Source organism: Emydura macquarii, unplaced genomic scaffold, assembly GCF_026122565.2.
Source record: "Emydura macquarii macquarii isolate MOO-44397 ecotype Brisbane River unplaced genomic scaffold, CSIRO-AGI_Emac_v2 contig_2246, whole genome shotgun sequence".
Taxonomy (NCBI): Eukaryota; Metazoa; Chordata; order Testudines; family Chelidae; genus Emydura; species Emydura macquarii.
This window is the reverse complement of record NW_027132383.1, coordinates 1,855,046-1,882,641: the sequence shown is the minus strand read 5'-3', so window position 1 is coordinate 1,882,641 and position 27,596 is coordinate 1,855,046. Positions and strand designations below refer to the sequence as shown.

General features: G+C 59.8%; 3 protein-coding genes across 3 annotated transcripts in view; 1 reads left to right on the top strand and 2 right to left on the bottom strand.

The window, feature by feature from the left end:
* ZFTRAF1 (zinc finger TRAF-type containing 1) overlaps positions 1-1,044 on the bottom strand; it is a 44,006-nt gene extending 42,962 nt beyond the window's left edge. The window contains exon 1 of the mRNA XM_067560113.1: positions 651-1,044. Coding sequence (XP_067416214.1) covers positions 651-959 — 309 coding nt within the window. The 5' untranslated portion in view covers positions 960-1,044. The remainder of the gene's footprint in view (positions 1-650) is intronic.
* A 5,152-nt stretch (positions 1,045-6,196) lies between these two features.
* TMEM276 (transmembrane protein 276) lies at positions 6,197-13,901 on the bottom strand. Its single transcript, XM_067560117.1, has 3 exons — positions 13,885-13,901; positions 13,188-13,299; positions 6,197-11,372 (listed from the first exon to the last, which is right to left on the bottom strand). Exons 2-3 carry the CDS (start codon positions 13,275-13,277, stop codon positions 10,869-10,871), a joined length of 594 nt encoding a protein of 197 aa, XP_067416218.1. The 5' UTR covers positions 13,278-13,299; positions 13,885-13,901; the 3' UTR covers positions 6,197-10,868.
* A 112-nt stretch (positions 13,902-14,013) lies between these two features.
* LOC137161049 (uncharacterized) lies at positions 14,014-27,206 on the top strand. Its single transcript, XM_067560051.1, has 11 exons — positions 14,014-14,101; positions 15,343-15,942; positions 16,272-16,362; positions 16,860-16,962; positions 18,544-18,589; positions 20,037-20,122; positions 20,605-20,741; positions 22,291-22,351; positions 23,754-23,885; positions 24,518-24,669; positions 25,741-27,206. The coding sequence occupies exons 1-11, from the start codon at positions 14,014-14,016 to the stop codon at positions 26,186-26,188; spliced, it is 1,944 nt and encodes a 647-aa protein (XP_067416152.1). The 3' UTR covers positions 26,189-27,206.
* Positions 27,207-27,596: the final 390 nt, after the last annotated feature.

Here is a 27,596-nt window from a genome sequence, read left to right as displayed (position 1 = left end):
GGCAGGTCCAGGCACACCGTGCAGGGAGGGGGGGGTACGGGGGTATCGGGGGGGCGGTACCTGGTAGACCGAGGCCTTGGGCAGGTCCAGGCACACCATGCAGGGCGGGGGGGGGTACGGGAGAAGGGGGGTCCCGGAGGTAGGGGGGTCCCGGGGGGGGGGCGGTACCTGGTAGACCGAGGCCTTGGGCAGGTCCAGGCACACCGTGCAGGGTGGGGGGGGGGGTACCGGAGAAGGGGGTCCCGGGGGGGGTCCCGGGGGGCGGTACCTGGTAGACCGAGGCCTTGGGCAGGTCCAGGCACACCGTGCAGGGCGGGGGGTACGGGGGTACCGGGGGGAGTACCGGGGGGGGGGTCCCGGGGGCGGTACCTGGTAGACCGAGGCCTTGGGCAGGTCCAGGCACACCGTGCAGGGCGGGGGGAGTACGGGGGGGTACCGGAGAAGGGGGGTACGGGGGGTGTCCCGGGGGGCGGTACCTGGTAGACCGAGGCCGTGGGCAGGTCCAGGCACACCGTGCAGGGAGGGGGGTACCGGGGGGGGGGGTCCCGGGGGCGGTACCTGGTAGACCGAGGCCTTGGGCAGGTCCAGGCACACCGTGCAGGGCGGGGGGGGTACGGGGGTACCGGGGGGGGGTCCCGGGGGGGCGGTACCTGGTAGACCGAGGCCTTGGGCAGGTCCAGGCACACCGTGCAGCACAGCACCGAGTACAGCCGCTCCTCCAGCTTCACGCTGCCCTCGGCCCCGCCCGCCCCGGCCACCTTCAGCCGCTTCTTGGGCGGCGCGTCCGGGTCCCCGGCGGGCTCCGCGTGCGGCCGGGCCCCGCCGAGCAGCAGCCCCGGCTCCTCGGGCCCCGCCGCCGGCCCCGCCGCCTCCCCCAGCCCGGCGGAGGGCGCGGCGGCGGAGGAGGAGGCGGCGGCCGGGCCCCCCCCGCCGGGCTCCCGCTCCTCTGCCCCGGACATGGCGCCGCGCGCCCCGCCCCGCCCCGCCGCGCGCTGATGCTGCTGCCGCCGCCCCGCCGCCGCTTCACCCCGCCACCGCCGCCATCTTTGTTGGGCCTCGTCCCTCCGCTGCCGAGCCGGAGTCCCCGCCCGCCGGCCGACGCGCCGCGCCCCCTCCGCCAATCAGCGCGCGGCGGGGGCGGCCCCGGCGCGGACACCGACCTATCGGCACAAAGGTCGCCGCCCCGCCCACTGGCCGGGCCCCGCCCACTCCGCTGCCTTTTTTTTTTTTTTTTTTCAATTGAACATTTGACGGACCCGCAGAAGGAACAAAACAGCGGGGGGCGGGGGGGTTGGGCGGGGCTAGAGGTGGGCAGGACTTCCTGTGGAGGGGGCGGGGCTAGAGAGAGGGAAGAGGCTAGGGAGGAGGGGCAAAACGGGGAAGGCGAGGGGCTAGAGGGAGGGGCTAGATGGGGGGGAAGGGGCCAGGGAAGAGGCTAGAGGGAGGGGAGGAGAGGGAGCTAGAGAGGGGGGAGGGATTGGCTGGGTAATAAGGGGCGGGGCTAAGAGAAGGGGAGGGGCTGGAGAGGCTGAGGGAAGGGGTGGGGCTAGAGAGGGATGGGGAGGGGCTAAGGGAAAGGGAGGGGCTAGAGAGTAATGGGGAGGGGCTAAGGGAAGGGGAGAGGCTAGAGAGGGATGGGGAGGGGCTAAGGGAAGGGGAGGGGCTAAAGGGAGGGGCTAAGGGAAAGGGGGGGCTAGAGAGGGATCAGGAGGGGCTAAGGGAAAGGGAGGGGCTAGAGAGGGATGGGGAGGGGCTAAGAGAAGGGGTGGGCCTGTAAAAGGGATGGAGGGGGGTGAGACTGGAGATAAAAGGGAGCTACAGCTGCTGGAGGGGCTGGTCTAGCAAGAGAGGGAGGGCAGGGTGGGGCAATGCAGGAGCTGGCTGGGGAAGGCAGGGCCAGGAAAGGATGGCAAAGAGGAGCAGCTGGGGCAGGGGCTGCAGAGCCTGCAGTGGGCACAGCAGAGGCTGGTTGGCCTGGCAAAGCCCAACAGCGACATACCGACCCCCCATGCCCCACTTCTTACCTTTTATTCTCCTTCCCCAGCTCTCAGCCTGCCCCACTGCACTGCAGTGTGGGGAGGGCACTTATCGTTCAGGCTGACATTAAATGGGTGCTTTCCATAGGCCCTGCTAACCCCGCTCAGTTACTGGGGTCAAATCCCTCCTGGCTGGAATAATTGAGCAGAGAGCTGAGATGGGGGAAGCCTGGCCCTGCAGGGCCGGACTGGAGAGCCTGCTCGGTGAGCTGCTCCCATCCTCATGGATTTCATTAAGATGTGGGTAGACCATGGGAAATGCACGTGGGCCAGGAAACCGTCCCTGTCCTCACCCGCTCTCCCCTGCACAACTCACACCTGGCTCCTGCCCTGCCAGAGCTGCGGTCTACTGCAGGACATAAAAGGAACCAGCCCAGCTCAGGAATGTTTGTCATAGGAACTCAGTGCAAGGAGCCAGATGCGCTTTCTGATCCATCCTTGCCACCCCCATCCAGCCCCTGAGCAGAGAGGCAGCTCTTGGGTGGGTGGGATAATGTCACGTTTAAATGTCTGCTGAGAGCCAGGCTGAGAGGAGAAGAAGCTACTGTGGAATCAGCTGGGCCTGTTGGCTCCCAAAGACCTCAGCTGGACTCCTCTGAGCCACATGACATATCACACAGGCTGGGATCTAAAGCCAGAAGACAATGGAAAAAATCCCATCTGATCCTTACTAAACAAGAGAAGGCTCTAACCAAACAAACCACCCCGCAGTGATTCCTTGGGACCCAAATGAAGCCTCCATCTGCCATGCACACAATTATGTTTAGGGTGACCTGCTTTCCAACAACGTTTCCCTGGAATTAGCTTGGTTCTCCCAGATGCACGAAGCAGAGTCAGACCGGTCCAATAAAACCCCAAGCACTGGCCTAACCCCAGTCCAGCTGGCTGCTTCTGAACTGAACCGCAGTGAAATGATTAGCAGCACTGCCATTTAAAGAACTGTTGTTAGGCTGTGGAGTTCGCACCTCACTGAAATGGATGGAGCATGGAGGCTCCTCTCTGGGTGGATCCTGCAGATTCTGGGGGGCCGCACTGCATGAGGTCATCTTTGCAACTTTTTCTTGCGACCACAATTAGAAAGTTAGGGGTTGTAAAGGAACGCTTACATTCTGCAGTAAGCACTAGAGCCTGTGGAGAAGTAAATAAGAACCTAAGAACATAATAGATAAATTAATCAGCAATAAGTCACCAGGACCAGATGGTATCACCCAAGAGTTCTGAAGAAACGCAAATGTGAAATTGAAGAACTACTTCCTGTGGTATGAAACCTATCATTCAAATCAGCTTCTGTGCCAGATGACTGGAGAATAGCTAATGTGATGCCAATTTTTAAAAAAGGCTCCAGAGGTGACCCAGGCTGAGGGAACTGGGCTTGTTTAGTCTGCAGAAGAGAAGAATGAGGGGGGATTTGATAGCAGCCTTTAACTACCTGAAAGGGGGTTCCAGGGAGGATGGAGCTAGGCTGTTCTTAGTGGTGGTGGATGACAGAACAAGGAGCAACCGTCTCAAGTTGCAGTGGGGGAGGTGTAGGTTGGACATTAGGAAAATGTTTGTCACGAGGAGTGTGGTGAAGCACTGGAATGGGTTACCTAGGGAGGTGGTGGAATCTCCATCTTTAGAGGTTTTTAAGCTGTGGCTTGACAAAATCCTGGCTGGAATTATTTAGCTGAGGTTAGTCCTGCTTTGAGCAGGGGGTTGGACTAGACACCTCCTGAGGTCCCTCCCAACCCTATGATTCTATGATGTGGAAGTGTCAAAATTTTATCTTTGTGACCAAGTTATAGGAGCGGGCTCCTCCCTGCTTGTTGACATAGTACATCCCGGTGGCATCGTCCTGAACGGCCTGGCCCGAGTTGTATCAGTGTGCTGGAGCTGAGGCAAGATACAACAGGGACGTTTCCTGTTCCATCCACAGTCCCTGGATTGTTAGCAATCCCAGATGCACTCCCCACCCTACGAAGGAGGCATTGGTGACCAACTTTCTTGCAGGAGTGGGATGGACAAAGGGAACCCCTTGACGCACATTGTCCCAAATTATCCACCACGGCAGGGTGTTCAGTATTTCTGGAGGCACTCATAGAAGAATGTCTAAAGAGTGGTAACTTAGATGACAGACTGGTCTCAATCATTGCTGGAGAGGGCGGAGACGCAGTCTCGCATGCTGCACTATATAGGTAGATGTGGCTATATGGCCTAATAATCTCAGGCACACATGGACTGTTGTGGTAGGATGTGACTGGAGGTCCAGACACAGCTGCTGAATTGTTGGGAATTGTTTGCACGGCCGGAAGGCCCTCAAACTCGCAGAGTCTAGCATGGCCCAAATAAACTTGATTTTTTGTGTAGGGTTCAGTATTGATTTCTCCGTGTTCAGGATCAGCCTCAGTGGACCGGAAAGATCCAGTGTGAAATGATCATGACTGAGGACTAGCTATTCGGACTTGTCTCTTACTGGCCAGTTGTCCAAGTGTGGGCATAAGAACCTGCAGGGACACCTCCACACCACCTCAGGAGCCTTAACGTGGGCTCCTGCCACAGGACCCTATCAGGATCGGCCCAGCAGGAAGTACAACCCAGCAGGACCTGAGTGGCAGCTCCTTGCAGCCCACTGATTGGCTGGCTCCGGTACTTAATCCAGGAAACCATGCCGGGGGTGTGGCTGGGCAATAATACAGACTGCCTGCCTGTCCTGCCTCAGACCCTGCACATGAGAGATCCCAGACTCTGACCCTCCCTGCTGACACCTGACTCGTGGTTTACCCACTGGCCTGTCTCGGACGCTGACCCTCTGGTACCCGACAGCCTCTCTGATCACGAGGTCTGACCGCCCACGACCTGGTCGTGACAACGGGAAGACATGACTTCCATTCCTCCTGAGATGGGCAGTTGCCACTGTCATGCCTTTGGTAAACATGCACGGCGCCAAGGACAGGCCAAAGGGCAGAACGGTGTGCTAGTAACATTAACTGCCGACCAGGAATCTCAAGAACTTCCTGGGGCCCGGAAAGACAGACCTGCGCAAATAACAGCGCACCAAACCAGCCGCTGTAATTCATAGAGGGAAGAGCAGTGGCCACAGTAACCCTGCGGAACCTTATATAGCTGACGTAACTGTTGAGTTTGCAGGGATTGGGGATAGGTCTCATTCCACCCTGCGCCTCGGGGAGTCGGAAGAATTGGGAATAGAACCCTTGTCCAGCACGTTGATGGGGGACCCATCCATGGCCCCCAGGGCACATAGCGTCTGAAGCTGGTGAAGAAGCAGTGTCTCATGACAGGGGTCCCGGAAGAGGGACGGGTGGGGGTGGTGGTGTGGGGAACGGACAGCAATTGTCTGGCGTGATCCAATCCATTCATCCATGGTTATTGTTTTCCAGGCACAGCAGCAGTGGGCCAGCCTGTCTGAGAACTGAGGTGATGGAGTTAGGAATTTTACAATTGATCTGCCGCCCCTTACACGCAAGTCAAATAGGCTGTCTGCCCAATGATGGAGGGGGAAGGAGGAGAGGGGGCGCTGAGTAAAAAAGTAGGAGGACCACAAAGATCTCTTGTGAGGCCTTTTTTCCTTCCTGGGGTAGTCTCGCCTTGGTGGGTAAGGTGTCTGTCTAAAACCTCTCTGGCCGCAGTATTACTGCTATTGTTGCCCAGTAAAGAGGCATCTCTTTGATGCTGGGGTATAAATTCCAACAGAGCATCTCTAAACAAATGGAAGGTCTCATCCGTTTTGTCCGAAAACAGATCGACCATTGAAAGGAAGGCCCTCCGCGCTCTGTTGTACATCTGGTGGCAATGCTGAATTCTGCAACCGCGATGCTCTCCTCATCATGCCAGCTAAGTCCTTGCAGTCAGCCCTGGACGTCTTAGCCACCAGTCAGCCCTCCATCACAAACACCTTGCACTCCTCCCTAGGAGACTCGTGCAGCTACTCCATGCATTTTGCCACAGAGTCCCAAGTTACATTTCAAAAGCAACACCTGCTGCGTTGCAATTCTCATTTGCAAGGAGGAGGTCAAAGACATTTTCCTGCCCATGAGATCCAACCTCTTTGTCCTTGGGCATGGATCTGTTTCTCCCTGTAGGTGATTCTCTCATTGGCTGCCGTCACAAGAAGTGAGCTGGAAACATTCAAATCCCTGAGCCTTGCCCGGTTCCCATAGTGCCTTATTAATCGGGACAGCTACTCTCCCCATGGACGCGGACTGGCAAACCTCCACTAATTAGTGCGTGTTTTCCTGCACAAATTCAGCCTCGACACCCAAGGCTAAGGCCAACCTTCGAAATCCTCCGGCCCTGGAGAGGAGGCAGCCAGTGTCATGGTGTTGTGTGGGGAGGAGGAGGACAAAGGACGAAGAGTTGCTGGCTGCTCTTCGTACAGTACCATCCCCTGTGCAATGGCCACAGGCTGTACCTGCTCCGAGGTAGCATCCTCTGAGTATGCAGCACGGGGGCTGCGCCACGGGTCGGTTAGGCGATCTTACCCTGGAGCAGGCTGAAGATTGGGATCTGAAGGAACAAGGAGCATCCCAGGGATTCCAAGGCCACTGTGGATATGGGTAAGGCATCGGGGACCAATAATTAGCGTGCCAAGAGCTCCTATGCCTAATGTGTGATTGGAACTAATCCCAGCACCGGTCAGCATCGGACGCATGTCCGGACCGAGCTGAAACTGGCATCTGGGACACACAAGGGGGGGGGAGGAAGATTTCAAATTCAACCCCGACGAACCCCCAAAGTCATCCAGAGGTAATGGAGGGTCAACTCCCAGCGGAGCCAGCCACCGTCCAGCTTCATCCGAGGCCCAATATGCTGACTGCATTGGCTCTGAGGTCAGGAAGGGGCCCTATGGGTTGGCGAGGGCAATATCTTCTCGCTCGGTACGGACTCTGAAAGCGCCGGCGGCGGCACTGGTCTTGACTTTGGTACAGACTCTGGCGTGGGTGCAGCCGGAGAACTGGCCAGTACTGGTACAGACACCAATCGAGGCAGGGTGTCCAGGCTTACGTGCGGTACTGAGGACGGTGTCGGTGCAATGGTCATTGATGAAGGCACTACCGTTGTCTGTTCCGGGGTGATTGGAGAGTCTGGGATTGAGGGGCATGATAGGTCTGATGCTGCCCAGTAGGCCAGGGGCATGGTCACTGGTGGGGCTGAAGATGTCAGTACTGGATTCATGCATGGTGCAGGAGTTGAATCTGAATTTTGCCTCGGTACCAGGGAATAGGTTGAAGGCCCAACTCCCTCATGGGTACCCAAGCAGCCAGTCAGCACTGATTCCTGCAGAGAACAACTCTCTCTGAGATCTGGAGTGGCCGTGTTCCGACTTAATGGTCCTTTTTCTTGGTGGAGCCCTCCTAGAATCCGGCTAGAGGCCATCTCCGCGTTCTGCCGCGGAACATCGGTGCGTTGAGGCTCTGATGATGGCCGAGGAGCTGGTACCATCTCCTGTGCTGATGTAGGCCGCGTGGCTTGCTCCATGTGGTACTGCTTGAGTTTCAAGTCCCTTGCCACCTGCATCCCTTTCCCAAAGGACTTTCAGATGGAGCCCCTATCCTTACCGTGTCCCTCTCCCAGGCACAACAAACACGGCATGTGGGAATCGCTATTTGGAATAGCCCCTCACGTGACGGGCACCTTCACCAGGGAACTGCAGCGAACTACACGAACCATCTCCAGCTCCAGCGAACTAAACTAACCCACCCACCCGAGGTGCGCTTACTAAACAACTATTTACACAACGGTCTCTGCAATCCAGAGGTAAAAGGAGGGTGTCCAGAGTGCTCCAACTCTAGCTGTGGGCAGTAAGAAGGAACTGAGGGGGGTCAAGGTGGCGCTGACCTTATTCAGCCAGGGGAGGGCTGTGAGGCAAAGGGCGGGAGCACCGCCCCGACGGGAACTGCTAGGCAAATTTCTCCGGTTTTGGGGTGCTGGGATCGCACATATCTGAGTGGGGTATGTCTGCAAGCATGTGAAGAACAAAGAGCCGGCCAGGGCCGGGGGGTTCCTGGGATTGGTAACGGGGCAGGGATCCTGTCACTTCTAGGGCATCTAACTCCTACAGAAGGGCAGAACTACGTAGCGGCTCATGCGCCGATACCATGGTGACAGAGGGCATTCTGTAATGATTTATGCAGACAGACGAGGTCAGCAGAGAGGACTGCAGGTCAGGACTGCTGTATGGGGGTGTGTGTACAAAGGGTGATGCAGAATTTGCCTGCCTTTAATAAACCCAACAGCTGCTGCTGATGTTTAACCTCATCAGTGAGGAAAGACAAAGGAAACACAGAAAAGTTCAAACCTTGTTATGGAAGGGTCTAACTGCACAGTGAGTATCCCAGGGGCTGGGGAAAGCTGTCCCAGCGTACAGGTGAGACTCATCGATACCAGCATTGCCTACGGCTAGAGATACACAAATGGATCAGGCCCAACCACAGCATGAATATGGGTAAGAAACTCAGATAGGCCTGGGAGGGTTCCCCAAGCTGCTTTTCCACACCCTGAATGGACGGCCTCTACATGGCCTCTTAACACATAGCATCAAAATACGGACAGCCAGATGGCAGGACACCTCGCTTCCCTGGCAGAACCAGCCATGCTGGTTTGATTTTGAATTAAACCCGAGACTAGCTGGTTTGGGAGCTGTGCGGCCAAGGAGCCCCTGAGAAAAACCAAGCCAGCTGCAGAAGGGGCAGCCAGCTCTGCCCACAGCAGCAATGGTGGCTGCTGGTGCACGGGTTTCAGGCTGCAGGAGGGACTGGGGGCGTCTAGGTGCCCTCCTTCTGCAGCAAGCAATCATCTTCCGAGTGCAAGCGGGCATGGGGGGAGGGAGCGAGAAAGTGCAAAGGCTAAGGGAACAAACCTGCCGGGGTGCCAGGGAATGGACGTGGGGCCCATCCCATGCCCAGGAAAGCCAGTGGAGGCTTGCATGGACCACAGGGAGAGCTGGACCAGCCCCTCTGGGAGCTAGGAACCCGGTTACAGCCAAGATGTCCGATACCCACTGATGACTGTCTAATAGCCCCTGCTGGACATTCTGTTCTGGCTCATGCGGCACGTGACTTGCGGCTCCGGTTGGCACATGGGAGGAAGTCCTGCCCCACACGGGAGCTGGAGCAGTAACACTGGTCCTGGCCACCCTGAAGCCTGGCCCTTCTCACAACTTCAGCCATAGCACCCTGGACTTCCTTACATGGAAAGGTCAGAGAGGAATCTCATTCCTGATGTGACTCCACCATAGTCAATGGCCTTACGCCCAGGGGGGTTTAGCCCAGTGAGTGTAACAGGGCAGTAGCAATGTGCCAGCTCCGGCTCAGGCAGATAAAGCCTAGGTCCCTCAGAACTTCCTCACATTCTTCAGGCTGGTTCTCGGCACACAGAGGAGCAAGCTGGAGAGCTCAATGTTGCCTTAAGTGTTTGTGCGGGCAGTGGGGGGGAGTGAGGGGAAGCTTTCCCAGGGGTTATAAGGGACATTCAAGCTGATTTCAGCAGCTTGGTTTGAAAGTGTCTTCCCTGGCATTTACGGGGTCTCCGCTGAGGATTGGCTTTACCAAGCAATGGAGGAGAAGCAAGTGAAAACAGCACGGCAGCCATGCCAGCTCCCTTACGAGGGCGCGTTCTTGGGTTACACTCGTAGTGCGTGTCTAACCAGAGAGCTGGAGCCACGCAGCGCTGCCGCCGGCAATCGCCCAGGCAGAGAGGTGCAGCCAGCGTGCTTGTGCGACTCCTCGCTAACACACACACAGGGCAGGAAATACTTTATTTCAACTGGGTTCACTTTGGGAATTTTCCCTTTTCAAGTGAGGAAATTAAATGCAAACCCAGCTAGTGCTCAAGGGCTTATGGGTGCAAGCGTCAGGGGAGCACCGTCCGCATGGCAATCAGAACTACGTGGCAGCAAGTCACCATGGGACATGGTCATCCAAGATACTACAGGCCACTGGAGGGCACGCAGAACTTTTGAGAGTGAAACGTGCCAAGCGCTCAATAACAACGTTATCCTTTCAGGGGAGCTGAGTTAACAATGGGGTGGGAGGGAAAACGAGTTCCCTGTAAATCCTCATTTCATTTAATGCAGGAGTCAGTTAATGACTGGAATGAAATTAAGCAAAGGTAAATGCAGACTGGTCGGCAGGAACAATATCCTGTGGAACGGGCTCTCCAGGGCAGTGCCGCGATCCCCATCGCTGGAGGAGATGGACCAGGCACCCACAGTCTGCAGCAATAATCAGGCAATGGCTCGCTAGGAAACGGACTGGCAGGTCCTTCCTGTCGCCACTTCCCGTGAGCCTATGACTGAATAGCCAGCATCTTCCCTGAGGCGGTAGCAGCAGGTGATGCTTAACCAGCAGAAACCCAGCAACAGAACTTGAGGCCTGTAACCCCGCCGGGAAGGCTGGGGGTCTTGTACCAGCTGGCTGCCACCAGGGCTCCAGAGTCGTGCGCATCTTCTCGCCAGCCCAGAGGCCAAAGAAGAAATTCAAAGTGCTTGGGAGCAGCAGGAGAGTGTTTGTCTGCCCCACCGGGGCCACGCCAGGGAACAGCAGCAAACAGGACAGCTCCAGTCTTTGGTATCCTCCTCTCATCTAGCATGAGTCAGTTACCAAGTCACAGGCAGCTGCAGCAACGTGCCCCGAGCCTGAGGGCTGCACCCAGTGCAGGAATGTACATCAGACTGCAGCCATCAACGTGACGGTTCAACTCTGCATGCAGTGCCCACCTCAGTCCACGGGCCAGGTCACACTGCATGCTGGGAGTGGTAACCTCTGCGCCAAGGAGGACAGCAGCCACAGACCACACTGACAACTCCACAGAGGGCACCTTGGGAAGTGCCACATATCAGTCAAGGTCAACGTGCTGTGTCCTCAAGGCCCATTGAAATGCTAAGTTTCCTGCTGCCAGGAGACAGCTGAGGACAGCTTCCTTCCTGAGCATCAGCAGTCTCTCTGCCTGCACCCCAGACAGGAGGCCAGCAACGCTCAGCACCAGGCTGCCCAGCATCCCGTAGAAATTCATGGTGAAAATGGAAATGATGAGGATGGTGATGGAGGCCACCAGGGTGACAGACTGGGCAACCATGGCCCTGCCCTCCTCAGTGAAGTACTCCAAGCCCGTGGCCAGCAGCAAAGCTCCTCCCAGGAGGATGTTGGCAGTGGAGTGGTCACCGTTCAGCCAGTGGAATCCAAAAGCCAGCAAAGGCAGGCCAATGACGGTGGAGACCCAGGAACTGGACTGGGAATCTGCTGCCAAGCTAAGCCCGAGAGGTGTCCAGAAGAAACCAACTGCTCCCACCAGTGCTGCCAGGGCCTGGAGGAAAAACCCTGCGGCAGCCCCGCGATTTATCTACAGACACACAGAGACAAGCAATGAGCGACAGCCCAGTCATAGAGAACTCAGCCACACAGACAAAGAGATAGCTTGGACATCCAGGGTAACAGCCTGAGGATCCATCCCTCCCAGATTCATACCCAGAGCTGCATCATGCTGGCAACGCGAGTGTGACGTTGTCTGGGTAAGGGGTGACCGTTTATAATATTATTGATGTCAATATTGCAAAATGACAGTAATGTGTACGAGATGGGTCATGTCAGGTACCGTTGGGAAGGTTAGAATTCGCTAAGATTGAGAAGCATGTTTATGTGTGTGTGTCAGTTTTGTATTATAGCTTCTACACGTGTCTGGCATATTTGTACTTCAGCTTGTGCAGCGTCTCTGGGCAACAGCCCATGGCAGCAGCACTGAGCCTGCTTAATGGCCCATTGAGGGAACTCACAGGTATAATGAATCCAGTGAAAGAACCCAGGGGCTGCACCTTATGAGTCACCAGGGCATGTAAGAACATGCCCAGGGACAGGGGACTCTGAGGCTTTTCCATGCCATTTGCTGTGTGGCTGGGTTTGAAACAAGCCGCATGGCAGACTAGTTACCTTCATTCCTTCCTATCTCTGGATCAACTCGTCTACAACTGAAGCTGTGAAACAAAGGACTGAGACCCATCCAGGTACTGGATGTACACCAGAGGGACTGTACAAGCCTGCAAACACCACAATTCTGCTGAGAATCTGATATATATGGACTTTAATGTCGCTTGGATGTATGTGATTGCTTTGACTATTTAACATCTCTCTTCTTATTTATTCCTTTCTGTTTATAATAAACCTTTCATTTTAGTTACTAAAGGATTGGCTGGCAGCGTGGTATTTTGGGTAAGATCCAAACTTATATTGATCTGGCACTGTGGCTGACCCTTTGGGGTCAGGAGAACACATTTTGGTAAAGGGAATAGAGTTTTAAACAACTTATTTCTTTACTGGACCTAATTGCTGACTGGAGCCAGAGACTGAAATGCAGTAAAGGGGGCTGTGTCATTTTTTTGGTTTAGTTTCTTGGTAACCGGTGTGGGGGAGCAGAAGCACTGCTGGTAACTGGTTGGGGAATCTAACTGCAGTGTTAGCCCCCAGTTTGGAAGAATCTGTTCTCCTTTTGCAGCCTGCCCTGACCTTGGCATTTTCAGGTGGGCTATCTAGGCACAAACAGGTCAGCGAGAGTCCATCCCTCATTAGCTCTGCTGCTTTCTTCTCCACATGGCTCCTCACAAAGATCCATTAGGAAGAAAATCTTTGCTTGTGTTCCTTTCTACGTCTGGTGCAACTGTGAAACCCCTTTTTCCCCCTGAACAACTGCCTACCCCCAAAGCGGCTTCCCCAGCCACCGATGCCACGTCTTGTCCCTACAAACCACTTCTGCAAACAAATCACCCGGAGTGGGCGAAGCACATATGCCACCAAAGAACCGAGGAGTCAGCCGGTAGACCAGAGCACACTGAACTTGAGCTCCAAGACTCCTTGTGCGACTCATGACACCTATAAGCATTAAGCTAACTCGCAATCAAGTGCTCCAGGAAGAAACCTGGTAAGTTATCACTGTGCTTGAGAATCTGTTTGTCCAGTGAATATGGGGGCAACCAGAAGTGAATGAGGTAAAACGGAGAGGGCTTCTTGCTAGGCCATGGCACCAGCGAACAATGCATTGATTTGTTCTTTCTCCGTCAGGTGGGAGACACTGGACACTTCTGTGGTACGAGGAAGACGCTAGCACATTCCTGAGCTATGCGCCGCCCAGACACAAAGGTCTGCGTGTCCCTACCACTGCTCTCACCTGGAAAGTGCGCACGGCCGAGCTCAGACACACGGCACACAGCCCGACGCTGGAGAGAGCAGAGCTCCACTCAGCAGGCCTGCCAGCCATGGGGGCAGGGGCCTTATCCACCCTGAAAGGGAGAGAGCGGGGTTACGGCTTGCGAGGCTCTCTCCGGGGGTGAGGGGCGCAGGGCTCGGGGCCCCGTCTGCCCCGCAATCGCAGAGAGGCGCTAGCCCCGGCTCAGTCTGCTCCGGCAGGGCGCTGCGGAGGAGTCCAGGCAAAACCCAGCCCCTTGCCCAGGCGCAGAGCCCGTCCCACTGCCGCTACCAGCCAGAGCTTCGCTGCCATTGCCCCGCCGGGCTGCCGGCCAGCCCCCGCCCCCCCCCCCCACCGGGGCACCCCCCCCTGCCCCCAGGGCATCCCCCCACACCGCCCAGCCCCCCCCCAGAGCACCCCCACCGGGCTGCCATCCAGCCCCCGCCCCCAGGGCATCCCCCCTGCCCCCAGGGCCAGCCATCCCCCCCCCCACACCGGGCTGCCAGCCCCCGCCCCAGAGCACCCTCCGCCGGGCTGCCAGCCAGCCCCCACCCCCAGGACACCCCCCCTACTCCGGGCTGCCAGGCCCCCCCCCGTTCCAAGCTGCCAGCCAGCCCCCGCCCGCACTCCCAGGGCACAGCCCCCCCACTCCAGCCCCCCCCGCGCACTCTGGCCGCACCGCTCAGCCCCCGGCCGGCCCGGCCCGGCCCCAGGCGCCGCCAATCGTCCGCCCCCCGCCCCCGAGACAAAGGCGGGGCGCAGGCACTTCCGCCCACACAAGCCCCACCCCCCGCCGCTCTGAACAAACATGGCTGCTTTAGCACTTCCGGGCCCGGCAGGCACCACTCGACGAGGGCAGGTCATAGAGGCCCCGGCCGGGCTAGAGAGTCGCAGAGGTGACCAGGACTCAGGAGAGGGTGCGCGCTTGTGCCGGGACAAAGGCAGCGCCGGGCTGGGCGCCCCCTGCAGGCCTGCAGGAGTCCTAGCAGCCCATCGTGGAACAAGAGGGCCCACAGGGAGACCTCGGTTGGGGCAATAAGAGGAGGGTGGCTGGTACCTGCTGCGGGCGGGAGCCTCCAAGGCTCAGGGTGCAGGGCAGGGGTGCACATAGCCCATTACCCGGCTGGGCTGGGCTGGGCTATGTCTGGCAGTGCCTGGGGCTCAGGGCAGGACTGGAACCCTTCACCCAGCTGGTGCAGGATTCTGCTAGAAAACCGACCCCCGTGGGCCGGTCGTGCCACCCCTCCCCAGACACTGAGCACCCACAGCCTTCGGGCCCCCATGGGCCAGGCCACCCCTTCCTGGGCACCGCGCGCCTGCAGCCTCAGGGTCCCGGAGGAGGCCAGCTGAGAGCCTGCCTTGTGCCAGGAAGGGACGCCAGGCCTGGCTGTGACCGGCGGGACGGACTGGGGACCAGCCACGCTGGACAGGGTGTGAGAGCATCTCCCTGAGCCGGTCCCGCTGCTAGAATGCATCTCCTGCCTTATCTGCTCTGCGGCCACTTGTTCCCAGCACGGCTGCTGGCTGGCTGGCCCCGGGGTTGCTGCGTTGCCTGGTGGCTCAACCTGCCGTCGGTGCCCCTAGAACTGCTGTGAGCGGGACGGGATCTGAGCTGGCGCTGGCACCCGCCCGCCGGGGTGCCCTGGTCCTTTGGGAGCAGCCAGTCTGCGAGCGACCAGCGGAGCAGGGGCCTGAGGCTCAGGGGTCTCAGGGGTCGGGGAGCGGGTGATTAGCCTGCAGAGAGAGCAGGGCCGGGCGGGCAGGGCTCACCTTGCCAGAGCTGGGAGAGGCAGGGAGCTGAGCTCCGGCAGCCAGCGAGGTGTGTGCCCCCCGGCCGGGTACCCAGCGTCCTCCCCTGGGCCCGGCCAGGCCGCCCCTCTCCGGCACGGAGCGCCTGCTGCCTGGGGACCCCGGGCCGGTCCCCCCGCCGGGGGCATCAGCCATCCAACAGCTTCGGGTCCCCCTGGCACCTGGAGCTGGAGCAACCCCCGCCAGGGCAACACCCGCCCCGGGAGCCCGGCTGCTGGGGGCTGGGATCTCTCGGCGCAGGGACCCCGGCCGGCCCCAGCTCCCGCCCCGTCGGAGCCGCTGCCGCTGCCCCGAAACGCTCCGCCCCGCCCGGCTCCTCCTCGGCCAGCAGCCGGCGCTGCAGTCCGGGCGCTCCCGGCCCCGCTTCCCCAGACCAGCCCGGCCCGGCCCCCGGTGCGCTCCCCCAGCCCGGCCTCCGGTGCATTCTCCGGCCCGGCCTCCGGTGCGCTCCCCCGGCCCAGCCCGGCCCCCGGTGCGCTCCCCTCCCGGCCCCCGGTGCATTCCCCGGCGCGGCCCCCCGTGCGCTCCCCTCCCGGCCCGGCCCTGCAGCTGCTCGTGGCTCCCCAGCGCGGACAGCCGCGGAAGCAGAGCGGCTGCGCCCCAGCTGGGGCCGGGCCCGGGTCGGGGTCGCGCTGCTGCCTGAGTCTCTGGTCCCTGCTCCGAGCGCCACCGTGTCCGGGGCCTGCCCCTGCCTGCGCCCCGTGCGTGTGTCCCCTGGCCTGGGGAGCGACCCCGGGCTTCTTGGTGCCCAGCCCCCGAGGGCACCCCTCTTCTGTGCCGTGCCCAGCCCCCCGGGACACTCCCCGTCCCTGCCCCGCCCCCTGCAGCGACTCCCGGATCGTGCCCATGGGCATCACCAGGTTGGCGGAGGTGATTAAGGAGGAGGCTGCGGGGGCTGTGAGCGCCTTCCCTCTGCGACACTATCGAGGTGAGCAGGGAGCGCCCCCCACCCCTTCCGCAGCCTGCGGGCACGGCCCCTCCTGCTGCCCCCCGGCGGGAGGGGACCTGGGGGCTGGGGTTCCAGAGCAGAGAGCAGAGCGCAGGAGGCTGCGAAGGCGTGGGAGTGGTGGGGGACACACCTGGAAAGCGGGGGCGGAGGGGGGAGTGGGGAAGCAGCCCCGGGGGTGTCATGCACCATGACGGGTGAGTCCCTGGCTGGGCAGCCCCAGAGCAGCCAGCTCTTTGGGACGGGATGGGGTGAGGGGGGTTATGCCCGTTCCTGGGGGAATAACCCGGCTGTTCCCGTCGGCTCCCCAGGCCGGGTCGTAGCCCTGGACGCTTCCATTGCCATTTACCAGTTCCGCACGGCCATGCCGAAGATCTGCAACCGCAACGGGGAGAACATCAGGTGAGCGTCCCACACCCAGCGCTGCCCGGCTCCCCCAGGGCCGCTCCCTGCTCCCAGAGCCCTCGGGTGCAGCTTCCAGCACCCCCTGCCTGGCCAATGGGGGTCGTCTTGCTGAGCTCGCTCACCCGGAGACGGTCAGTGCCGGGGGGCCGGTGGAGGGTGGCTCAATGCATGGCAGTGTGGCCCAGTGGACTGCCCACTGACCCCCTGCGTGGCTTTGAGCAGCCCCCTTCCCCTCTCAGTGGCTCAGTGATGGGGTCAGGGCGCCGACCATGCTGCCGGGGGAGCTGGGAGGCTGACAGACAGCAAGTGTCGACTCTGTCGTCCCGAACGTGCACCGCGCACGCGGGTCTGTGACTCCACGTGGGCCCGCCTCGTTCCCAGTGTCGCTGTGTCAGAGCGGCTCCCGCTGCTGGGCTCTCTCCGTCCCGCGGGGCACCATGGGGCGCGGGGGCAAGCTGCGGGCAAGCTGTGAGCTGCCCGGCTTTTCGTCTCAGTCACTTGCAGGGGCTGTTTTACCGGACGCTGCATCTCCTGGAAAACGGCATCAAACCGGTGTTTGTGTTTGACGGGCGGCCCCCTGACCTCAAACAGCCACTGGTTGGTATCAGAGACGTGCTGGGCAGGGGGCAGGGCTTAATTTGTGCCAGGGCTGAGCCCCAGCACCTCTGGGCTTGCCACATCAGTTACTAAAGTAAAAAAAATTGCTTGAGCCCAGCCCCTCTTTCATTACAAACTAAGCACATGTGGGGGTATGGTATCAGGGGGTCTGTGCCTTTAAGGGCTGAGCTTCCCAGATAGAGAGTCAAGGCAAGGGGGCTGTGAAGCTCTTCATAGAATCCTAGAATCATCAAAGATGAAGGTTGGAAGGGACCTCAGGAGGTGTCTAGTCCCACCCCTGCTCAATGCAGGACCAACCCCTACTAAATCATCCCAGCCAGGGCTTTGTCAAGCCGGGCCTTAAAAACCTCTAAGGATGGAGATTCCACCACCTCCCTAGGTAACCCATTCCAGTGCTTCATCATCCTCCTAGTGACAAAGGTTTTCCTAATATCCAACCTAGACCTCCCCCCTGCAACTTGAGACCATTGCTCACAATGGTGACCATTGGACACAATACTCCAGATGTGGCCTCACCAATGCCGAATAGAGGGGAAGAATCACTTCCTGTGATCTGCTGGCAATGCTTCTACTAATGCAGCCCAATATGCTATTAGCCTTCTTGACAATCAGGGCACACATGACTCATATCCAGCTTCTTAGCCACTGTTACCCCCAGGTCCTTTTCTGCAGAACTGCTGCCTAGCCCGTCGGTCCCCAGTCTGTAGTTGTGCATGGGATTCTTCTGTCCTAAGTCCAGGACTCTGCACTTGTCCTTGTTGAACCTCATCAGATTTCTTTTGGCCCAATCCTCCAATTTGTCTAGGTCACTCTGTATCCTATCCCTACCCTCAAAGGTATCTACCACTCCCCTTAGCTTAGTGTCATCTGCAAACTTGCTGAGGGTACAATCCACCCCATCCTCCAGATCATTAATGAAGATGTTGAATAAAACCGGCCCCAGGACCGACCCCTGGGGCACTCCGCTTGTGACCGGTTGCCAGCTAGACATGGAGCCGTTGATCACTACTCGTTGAGCCCTATGCTCTAGCCAGTTCTCTATGCATTTTATAGTCCATTCATCCAGCCCATACTTCTTTAACTTGCTGATAAGAATACTGTGAGAGACCGTATCAAAAGCTTTGCTAAAGTCAAGGTACATCACATCCACCGCCTTCCCTACATCCACAGAGCCAGTCACCTCTTCATAGAAGGCAATCAGGTTGGTCAAGCATGACTTGCCTGTTGTAGGTCACTTACGGGCGGTCACTGAAGTGCCCCAGGTGCAGTATTATAAAGCAGAGCACTGGCAAGCACTGAGCGATGCCTGAACACCGCAGATGGCCAGAACAGCCAGCTGGGATGCTGCAGCAGTTGGGCTGGGGTGGAGGTGAGGATTACACAGTGATCGTTCTCTGTCCCAGCCAGCAGGGGGTGCTGCAGTGATTGGGACAGGGGCTGGGGGCAGATATGCAGATGTTCTCTCTCCTAGCTAGTGGCGGATGCCTCTTGGCCCCGGGTGGGAAGGGGATAGCGCGTCTCTGCACGCAGAGGCTGTAACCAAGAATCCTTTCCTTGCAGTTGGCCAGGCGGGCAGAGGTTGCCAGGGCTAGGAGAGACACTGCAGGTAAACGTGCCGCATTGCAAAGCAGCCAGGGGTGCCTGGCTCGCCTCATCTCCCCTGCCCCAGCAGGGCCCTCACCTGCCCCTACCTGGCGGAGAGCTCCCTGGGTTCCTGCAGTGCCAGCATTGCCTTCTCCGGTGGTGGTGGTGGTGGTCAGCCCCTTTCCAAGCGGCCCCTATCTGGGTGGCAGGCCTAGTATCAGGGCCTTTGCTGTCCTGGCCTGGGGTCTGGTTTGGACATGCCACACCTGTCTGCAGCATCAGGGGGCACTGTAACTCATTATGGGGGTCCCCACCACAGCAGGAACCCCTGACCTACTGTGATGGGTCCCCCAGGGTACAACCCAGACTGGGGTACCGCTGCGCCCCCTCACTCTCCAGCCTGGACTTTCCTCACAGTGCTTTGCCAGTGACCACCAGCAAACCCCTCCAGGCGCTGCAGCAGCATGGGAGGCCACACAGCCGGCAAGATCGCATGAAATGCTCCCCCAGCCACTCACGAATCTCACAGAGAGGGGCACCAGCCAGTGCGCCCCAGTGCCCTGCCCTGCCCCGCCCCCAAAGATGCACCGTCCTGCCTGACCAGGATCAGTCTGTTACCTAGTCCGTCCCCCCCTCAATGTGGAGAGGACATACACTAGCTTATGATAACGGAGCTGAGATCTTCCAACACTTCAGCCGAGACACACTGTTTTAGTTAAAATATAAAACAGATTTGTGAAGTACAGAAAGATGGCTTTGAAGTGAGTATAAGTGGCAGGCATAAGAGATCAAAGACAGGTACTGAAGAATATAAAGATAAACGCACAATCTAAATCTTAAACCCGATCACCCTAGGCAGGCTGTAGATGAAGCAGTTTTTCCACCCCCCTGGATGTTTCAGTTCTCAGCATACAGGCTGCTCTGTCAAGCCTGGACCACCCAGTCTCTTTATCTTCCAGCATTCTTGTTGCTTCCAGCGTAGGTGGGGGAGAAGAAAGGCCAAGGCCTGCAGCCCCGGCCCTTATGTTGTATCTTTTGACCATGTGCCTAATAGACATTAGTCCAGGCATGTCCGGTGGGCTCTGCTGAGTCACCAGGTTGCTCCATCCCCCCCATTTCATATGCGTGAGACATAGAGTTGAGCAATCTCCATTGTATAGTCTTGTGCAAATGTCCTTGTATTTTAAATCCTTTGTTACAACTCCTTTGCTGGGGTACGGTTGCTGAGCCTCTCCTCAGCATGGTTGCCTTCTCTGTGGTTACTAGAAAGCTTACATTAACCTATTTCAATACCCGCAACATCTCAGAACTTGGCACAGACGGGTGATGTGCATATTTTGACAGAACAGGGGTTCAGCGGACCGTGACTGGTTGTTAGATCTCCAATGTGACATGTTTAGTATGAGGGACTTGCAGGGTGCTGCTTCGGAGTACAGTGCATCACACCCACATTCCTCTGCTGGTTACAGAGTCCCGCCTGGCGGAAAACTTGCCGCGGCCCCTGAAGCAGGATTGCGAGACCCTGCTAGGCCACCTGGGTGTCCCCTATGTGCAGGTAATGTGGCCTGGGAGAGCATGGGGTTGGGCAAAGGGGCCGTCACGTGGGTCACTGGGGCTGCTCTCTGGGCTCCCCAGGAGAAGGGGAGAGGCCCCATGCTTGGGCGAAGCATGGCTCAGCACCGACCCCAGGCAGCGGAGGGCTCTGGCAGATCACATTGGTTGGTCTCCGTGCTCTGCAGGGATGGCCTGGGGTGGCTGTGCTGGCCAGAGGGAAGGCGGCTGGGAGTGACAGAGCTGCTGGGTGTCACTGGGTAGAGATGGGGGATGTTTATCTAGCGTCTACACAAAGCGCTGTCGGGAGGGACACGAACCCTTGACAGAGGCAAACCAGGGCCTGTGATTTAAAGGAAGCAGTGAAAGGTGGTTTGAGCAAGGGAGGGGGAGGAGGGGCTGGCAGGTCCTGTGTGGGGCAGGGCAAAAGGAGGGTGCAGTCCCCACGTGGGTGCCAGCAGAGTCGCTCTCTGTACCCGTGCTCAGGCTCCAGCAGAGGCAGAAGCCACCTGCGCAGCTCTGGTGAAGTCTGGCAAGGTTTGGTGCACGGCCACGGAGGACATGGACGCGCTGCCTTTCGGGAGCCTCCGCCTCATCCGCCACCTCAGCTCCAAGCGCAACTGGTGAGTGCCCGGGGGCCGGGGAGGGGCCGGGGCGGGTCTGAGTCCTGCCAGGGGATGGGGGGAGGAGAGCGGGGATCCAGGAACTTCTGGCACCTTGGAACTCCGGGGAAGCTCCAGGGGACTGGGGTAGAACTAATGTGCCAATATTTTAAAAGGGTAAACGGGATGACCAGGGTAATTCGAGGCCTGTCAGTCTGACATTGACCCTGGACAAGATAATGGAGCGGCTGCTCCGGGACTCAGTTAATGAAGAATGAAGGGAGGGTGATGTAATTAATGCCAATCAACATGGGTTTATGGAAAATCGATCCCGTCACGCCAACTTGGTATCTTTTCTGGTGAGATTACAAGTCTGGTTGATAAAGGCAATAGTGTTGATGGAACATACAGCGACTTCTGTTCGACGTTTGACTTTGTACTGCGCCTCATTTTGATGGAGAAATGAGAACGGTATAAAATTAACACGGCGCGCAGTGAACAGACTCAAAACTGGCCAGCTGATAGATCTCAAACCGGGGAATCCTCATTGAGCAGCTGTTTGTAGTAAGTCTGCACAGGGATCGGTTCTTGGCCCTGCACCATTTACCATTTTTATCAGTGCCTGGGAGGAAAACATAAAACCGCCACTGCTAAAGTTTGCAGATGACACACAGATTGGGGGAGTGGTAAATAACGAAGAGGACAGGTCACTGACACAGAGTTGAGCACACGCAAACAACAGTGTTTGAATACGACTGGATGTTAAGTCACATCTCGGAACAAAGATGGGCTGTGATTACAGGAGGGGAACTCGACCCTGGGACGCAGCGACTCTGGGAAAGATTTGAGGGTGGTAGCGGATAACCGGCTGACCATGAGCAGGGAGCCTTGCTCATGGTCTGTAGTGGGAATAACATGATGGGACCAGAGATTTGACAGCAGACTAAAGTCTAACGTGGTCCAATGGCTCGAAGTTGAAACTAGACAGACTCAGACTGGAAATAAAGTGCAGGGTTTTAACGGTGAGGGTTAAAGCCATTAATCCCTGGAGCAACTTCCCAAGGCTGTGGTGGATTCTCTCTCCCTGGCCGTTTTTAAATCAAGGCTGGATGTCCTTCTGAAAGATCTGCTCTGGGTCTAACAGGAATTGTTGGGGGCAGCTCTCTGGCGGGTGGTACAGCGGAGGTCAGACTGGATGATCACAGTGGTCCCTCCTGGCCTGGGAATCTATGAATTTTTGGAGGAGGAAGTGAGGAGGGGACGGTGGGAGAGCCATAAAGGTGCCCACTTAGCAACGGGCAGGTGCTGCGGGTTGGGTGGTGCCTGCAGTCAGGTCACAGCCTCGGGCAGGAAGAGCAGCCTGGGCTCCCAGCGGCTGGCCACCTGCTCACCATGCGCTGGTATAGCGCCGGGTTTGCACTGCACTGGGCGTGGGGAGCTCACTTCCACCGCAGGGCGTGGCTGCAGGGCTTGGTGGGTTCTCAGGGTCAGGCGGGCAGGAATGGGGGCTTGGCGGGGGGAGGGTATCCCAGGGGTCAGGGGCTCTCATGCTGCTCTCTGTCTCTTGCAGCGAAGTGGAAGAGTTTTCCCTGCCTGACATCCTGCAGAAGCTGGAAATGACTCAGGAGCAGGTGGGATTGGCGGATGGATTTCGTTGTGTTGTGCTGGCGCTTGGGGCCCCGGTGGGGGAGCAGAAGGGCCCTGCGCTGGGGGCAGCCCAGCCTCAGAACGAAGGGACGTTGACGATCTAAGTACAGGAGACGGGGTGGACGCAGAGGGAGTGAGCGACGGGACAGCCCCAGGGAACAGGGAGACGACACGGGCCAACGGGATTTTCTCGTTCCCTTGTGCTGCCCCGTGGGTCTGTGGCACGTTGACCAGGTGAAGCGTTGCTGGGATGGGGAGGTGACCATGCGGGCGCAGACTGTACCGCTGCCTGCAGTGACTCTCAAGGCAGACTGCTAGGAACCGGGGCCCAACCCCCTCCCATTGGCTGTAACTTCGATACTTGGATCTCACCAACCTCTGATCAAGTGTAAACTGCTCAGGCGTGACAACAGCCTGACCACGGAGTCACGGACAGTCCCCTGGATACTCCAGTCTGTCTTGCCACCCTGATGAGCCTGCCTGTGTGACAGACGGGCCCTTACACCAAGGATCACAGTTAGGGTTAGGGTCTCTCTCAGTCCCCAAGACCAGTCATGTACCCCAGGTCAGCTGCCCGTTAAATCTCACACAGCCCTTGTAGCCAATCCTGTAATAACTTCCTGAAGATTTATTACACAGGCAAAGGAAACCAGAGATGTAGTTATAAGGTTAAAGCTGGTAACCAGAGATACCCACAGGAGTTACAATCTTAAGTTTCAAAAGGGAGTAGCAGCTCCTGTGGTAAGCAAGGTCTCTGTGTCCAGCAGGGCTAACCCAGGCTGAGCACTGGGGATCCCTTGCTTCTGCCTAGACACCTGGCCCGGCTGAATCCAAGCAGCAGCGCGATCCGGTTCCTCCCTGTCAAGGGTTTTTCTCCCTTCCCCTCCATGTCCTCTGAGCTGCGAACTCAGCTGACGGGAGGAATCCACTTGCCTGACTCATCCTCGGGAGGGGGACAGGAGGTGTCCCTGGGCCATCCCTGCTGGGCAGGTCGTCACACCTTCACCCTGGCTAAAGCCTCTCTCCGGCCTGTGACTTACAGACACAGCGGCTCATGACGCAGCCGTTCAAATATTCCCGTACGATCAGGGCTCCAGACTTTCTCGCTCAGATCCATGCTGGCAGCGGCTCACCAGCGTTCACAAAACACCCGCACAATGCTCACCGCCGCTGGAGTCATAGCAGCCCCCAGCCTGGTTCCTGCGTGGGTCTGTCTGCCTTCAGCTGAGACATGGGGACCTGGGCACGAGCTGGGCCCTGCTCTGCCAGCGTCACCAGGGTGTCCCGGGATGGCGGGGAGGGGCGCCCCGGGACAGAGCGGGTAGCCATCCAGCTAACCCCCGTGGTGACGGCTGTTCTCTGCTCCCTCGCCTCGGCCTCGGGCAGTTTGTGGACCTGTGCATCCTGCTGGGCTGTGATTACTGTGGGAAGGTCTGGCGGCTGGGCCCAAAGAAGGCCCTGATGCTGCTGCAGCAGCACGGGACCATCGAGCAAGTTCTCCAGAACATCGACCCGCAGGTACCGGGGCCGGGGCTGGGGCCAGGGCCGGCCAGCCGTGTGCTGCGGAGGAGGGGCTGAGCAGGGGGGCTGCGTTGGCCAGGCAGAGGGGGATGCCCGAGAACTGGGCAGGGAGCAGGGCTGCCTGGAGGGGAACGAAGCCCGTCACCCTCGGAGGGGCAGCGGTCCAGCCTCGTCCTCACTGCTGGAGCGGGCAGGGCCCGTTCTGCCTCCCCCGCGAGCTGTGAGCCCGTCAGCGCCGGCTCGCTAGGCTGCACTGCTGAGGTGGTTCTGTCTCCACTGCAGCGCAGGGGGGCGCTGGGCTGCCTTTTGAGCCAGCACACAGCTCAGGCCCTTGGCCATCGACCCGATGGGCATTAGAGATCCCAGCAGCCTTCTCTCCAGGGCGTGTCCCCGGTATCCCAGCCCCGGTAACTCCATTCTGCTGCCAGCCATGGATGGAGGGGGTGTGGGTTCTGCTTCACTCCCGGCACCAAACCATGCTGTGGTGTTGCTGTGCGCTGGTAACCAGCTGCTGGTCCCTCCCCAGAGGTGGGTGCATTTCAGCGGTGGGCACAGTCATTCCTGGGCGTGGGCTTCAGGTTCCTTTGGGGCGCGGGGCGCCCTCGGCTGGTGAACTGCTGCTATTGCAGAAGCACCCGCTGCCCGACAACTGGGACCTAGAGGGAGCTCGCAGGCTCTTCCTGCAGCCGGAGGTGGCTGACCCGGGCCAGGTGACGCTGGAGTGGCGCGACCCCGACCCGGAGGGGCTGGTGCAGTTCCTTGTCCACGAGAAGCACATGAAGTGAGTGGCACGCTGTCTGGATGGGGAGGCAGGCGGGATGGCCTAGAGGGGTGGCTGGAAGCATGGCGTCCTGCGTGTGATGAGTTGAAGGGGTCTCAATTCATTGTGCCAGTGCCCCCAATCCGTCCCCAGAGCTGGCAGCCTGTGGGCTCCAGCCCCCCCGTGCGAGTCTCCAGCCCCTGACCTGGGACTGAACTGGGGTCTGGCCTGCCTTGTGCATCAGCCAGAGAACTGCCCGTTTGGCCCCGGGCCCGGCTCTCCGATCCCCGGGGGGTCGGGAGGCTGGACACGGCTTTGCCAGTGGAGCAGAGTTCCCGGACGCAGAGCTCAGGGGGCCCGTTCCAGCCAGACTCCCCCGCAATGGCTCTGCCGGGGCGCGGTGACTGGGGCGCTGAGCCAGGAGTAGGCCAGGTGCTGAGATCCCGGCACAGTGGTGGGGGGGGGCCCTTGGGGGATTCTTCCGCCCCCCCCCCTTTGGTTTCCATTCCTCTTGCTGTGATGCCCCCTCCCACCCCCCCCAGCCCTGCCCCCACCCGCTGACCCGAGCTCCGTTTCCAGCGAGTTGCGGGTGCACCGGCGGCTGCAGCGGTGGCAGGAGACCCGGGCCCAGCCCGAGGAGGCCCAGCCCGAGGAGGCCCGGCCCAAGCAGCGAGCGCCCCGGGAGGGCAGGAGGCAGCCCAGGCTGGACGAGTTCTTCTCAGCCAGCAAACGGGCCCATCCGCCGGAGGTAAGGGGTGCGCACGCCGGGGCCCAGGCCGGCCCGAGGAACGGGGCAGGAGGTTATCCTGGGCCTGGGGTCGAGATGGGGCAGACAGCCCCATGCAGCTGAGCGGGGTCTTTGGGTCGTCCTGGTGCCGGGTGGCACTGGGCCAGGTGGGCGGGCGGGCGCGGGCCAGGTCTGGCGCCAGCCATCTGCATTCATCACAGCCCTACAGGGAGCCCTTGGCTTCCACTCCCGGCCCCGCTAGCTCCAGCAGGCGGCCTGGGCGCGGGTCAGCCTGCACGCCCTGCAGCGAGGGGCCCCAGACACTGAGACGAGCTGCTCTGACCTCGGCCGCTCTCCTTTCCCAGGTGGCCGGCCCCCGGCCCAGCAGGACGAGACAGAAACGGCAGGCGGGGACGCCGGGCAGCGCCGAGCCAGGGCAGTGAGACGCTGGCCGCGCTCTCTCCCGCCCCAGCGCCCTGCTCTCACCAGCAGGCAGCTGTCGGCAGGACGCCGGGAGTCCGGCGGCTGCACCAGAACCGAATTGCAGCCGCCCTCCCCTCCAACGCCCAGGTGCAGACCCGTGCCGCAGCATGCAACGCAGCCCGGCCGCTGGGATCCCGGAGGCACTGCCTGCTGGGAGCTGGGGTCAGGGGGCGGCTGCGTGGCCTGCGGCCCCTGGGCGCGATGAGGGGCAGGAACAGCCGGCTGGGCAATTGGCTCAGTAGCCCCATCCTGAGAGCTCCACCAGGGGCTGTGGGTCGGGACCGAGGGCTACCAACGGAGCTGGGATGGGGGAGCCCAGGGCTGGGATAGCAGGGGGCTGCGGGTCGGGATTGAGGGGCCCCAGCAGAGCCAGGATGGGGCAGTGATCGCCTTTCAGAACTGTCAGGTTTCGGGGCCCATCCCTGGGCTGTCTGGGCCCCAGAGACACCAAGCAAGGTTACACAGGAGCCTGTGGCAGAGGCAGGATTAGAACCCGGCTCTCCTGCGTCCCTCTCCAGTGCCTGGCCCACAGGCCCGTCTTTCCTCTTGCCCTGGACCCAGCGCCCGGGGGGAGGAAGGCCGTGGAGAGAGTCTGACCGACTCCCTCCCTCAGCTGCCTGGTCCCCCCGCCCAGTGCAGGACCCGGCAGGCCCTAGCTGCCCCTTCTCTGCCCCGCATGGCTCGGCTGCGCGACCTCGGCACCGACCGGCGTCGATGTGCAGCTGATGAACGGTCCCGGTTCCTGGGTCGCCCTCTGCTCCGCAGGGTAGCCTGGCCCATCGCTGTTTCCCACGGGGTGGCGGCCCCGGAGGAATCCTGGCGTCTCTGCGGGTGAGCAAAGGGGCTGCAAGGACAGTGAAGCCCAGATGTGGGGCAGCGCAGCCACGGAGAGGGGGGCAGAGACCCCTGGGGTCCTGCAAGGGGGCAGCAGAGATGGGAGGAGGAGCCCAGCACAGGGAAGATGATTGATGGTTTAGTCAGGTACGTCCAGGGTAAGAAATCCCAGGAGCTGAGAATGGGTCTGGCATGTCCGCACTGCAGCTGGCGTCAGCCTGCGGGGTCCTAGCGGCGCTCGTCCACAAATGGCCGCGTGGACGCTCCGGCTCGGCCTGGACTCTGGCTCTCAGGCCTGGGAGGCCGGGGGACATCTGAGGTGAGCCCTGCTAGCACGGCTCTGTCTGTCTGGGCTGGGAGACTCGCCCCCAGCTCTCCTGTTATCTCCTCCCCAGCCATCCCAGCGGGACACCAGGGCGCCGTCTGCCGGTCCCGCTCCCCGGCCCGTTCTGCTCTGTTCTGCTCTGTTGTGTTCTGTTCTGCACGCTCGGCAATAAAGTCGGAGGTGTCCTGAGCTGGTGGGTGCTGCAATTCAGTCTGATTGGAATTGGTACCGAGCGTCCGGCTGCAGAGCACCCGATAGTCACAGATCCTGCGCCGCCCTGCAGCGTCCACCTGCTCCAGAGACTGCTGGGGTAGCCGGGAGCCCCTCACCCCCACCCTCTGCGCCCCCACTGCCCACAGCACCCCTGCTGGGAGAGGCCAGGGCTGGAGTAGTTTTGAGCTCAGCACCCTGCTGACCTCTATACCTTCCTTGCTCTGAGGGTGCAGCTGGCACCAAGAGCCGGCCGGTCCCATGGGGAGATCGATGGGCAGGAGCCGGCCGGGGTGGGCCTGGCTTGGCTGCTGAGCTCAGTTCAGGCAGACAGGAAGCCTCCCAGCTGTCACAGAGGCCGTTTGCTGC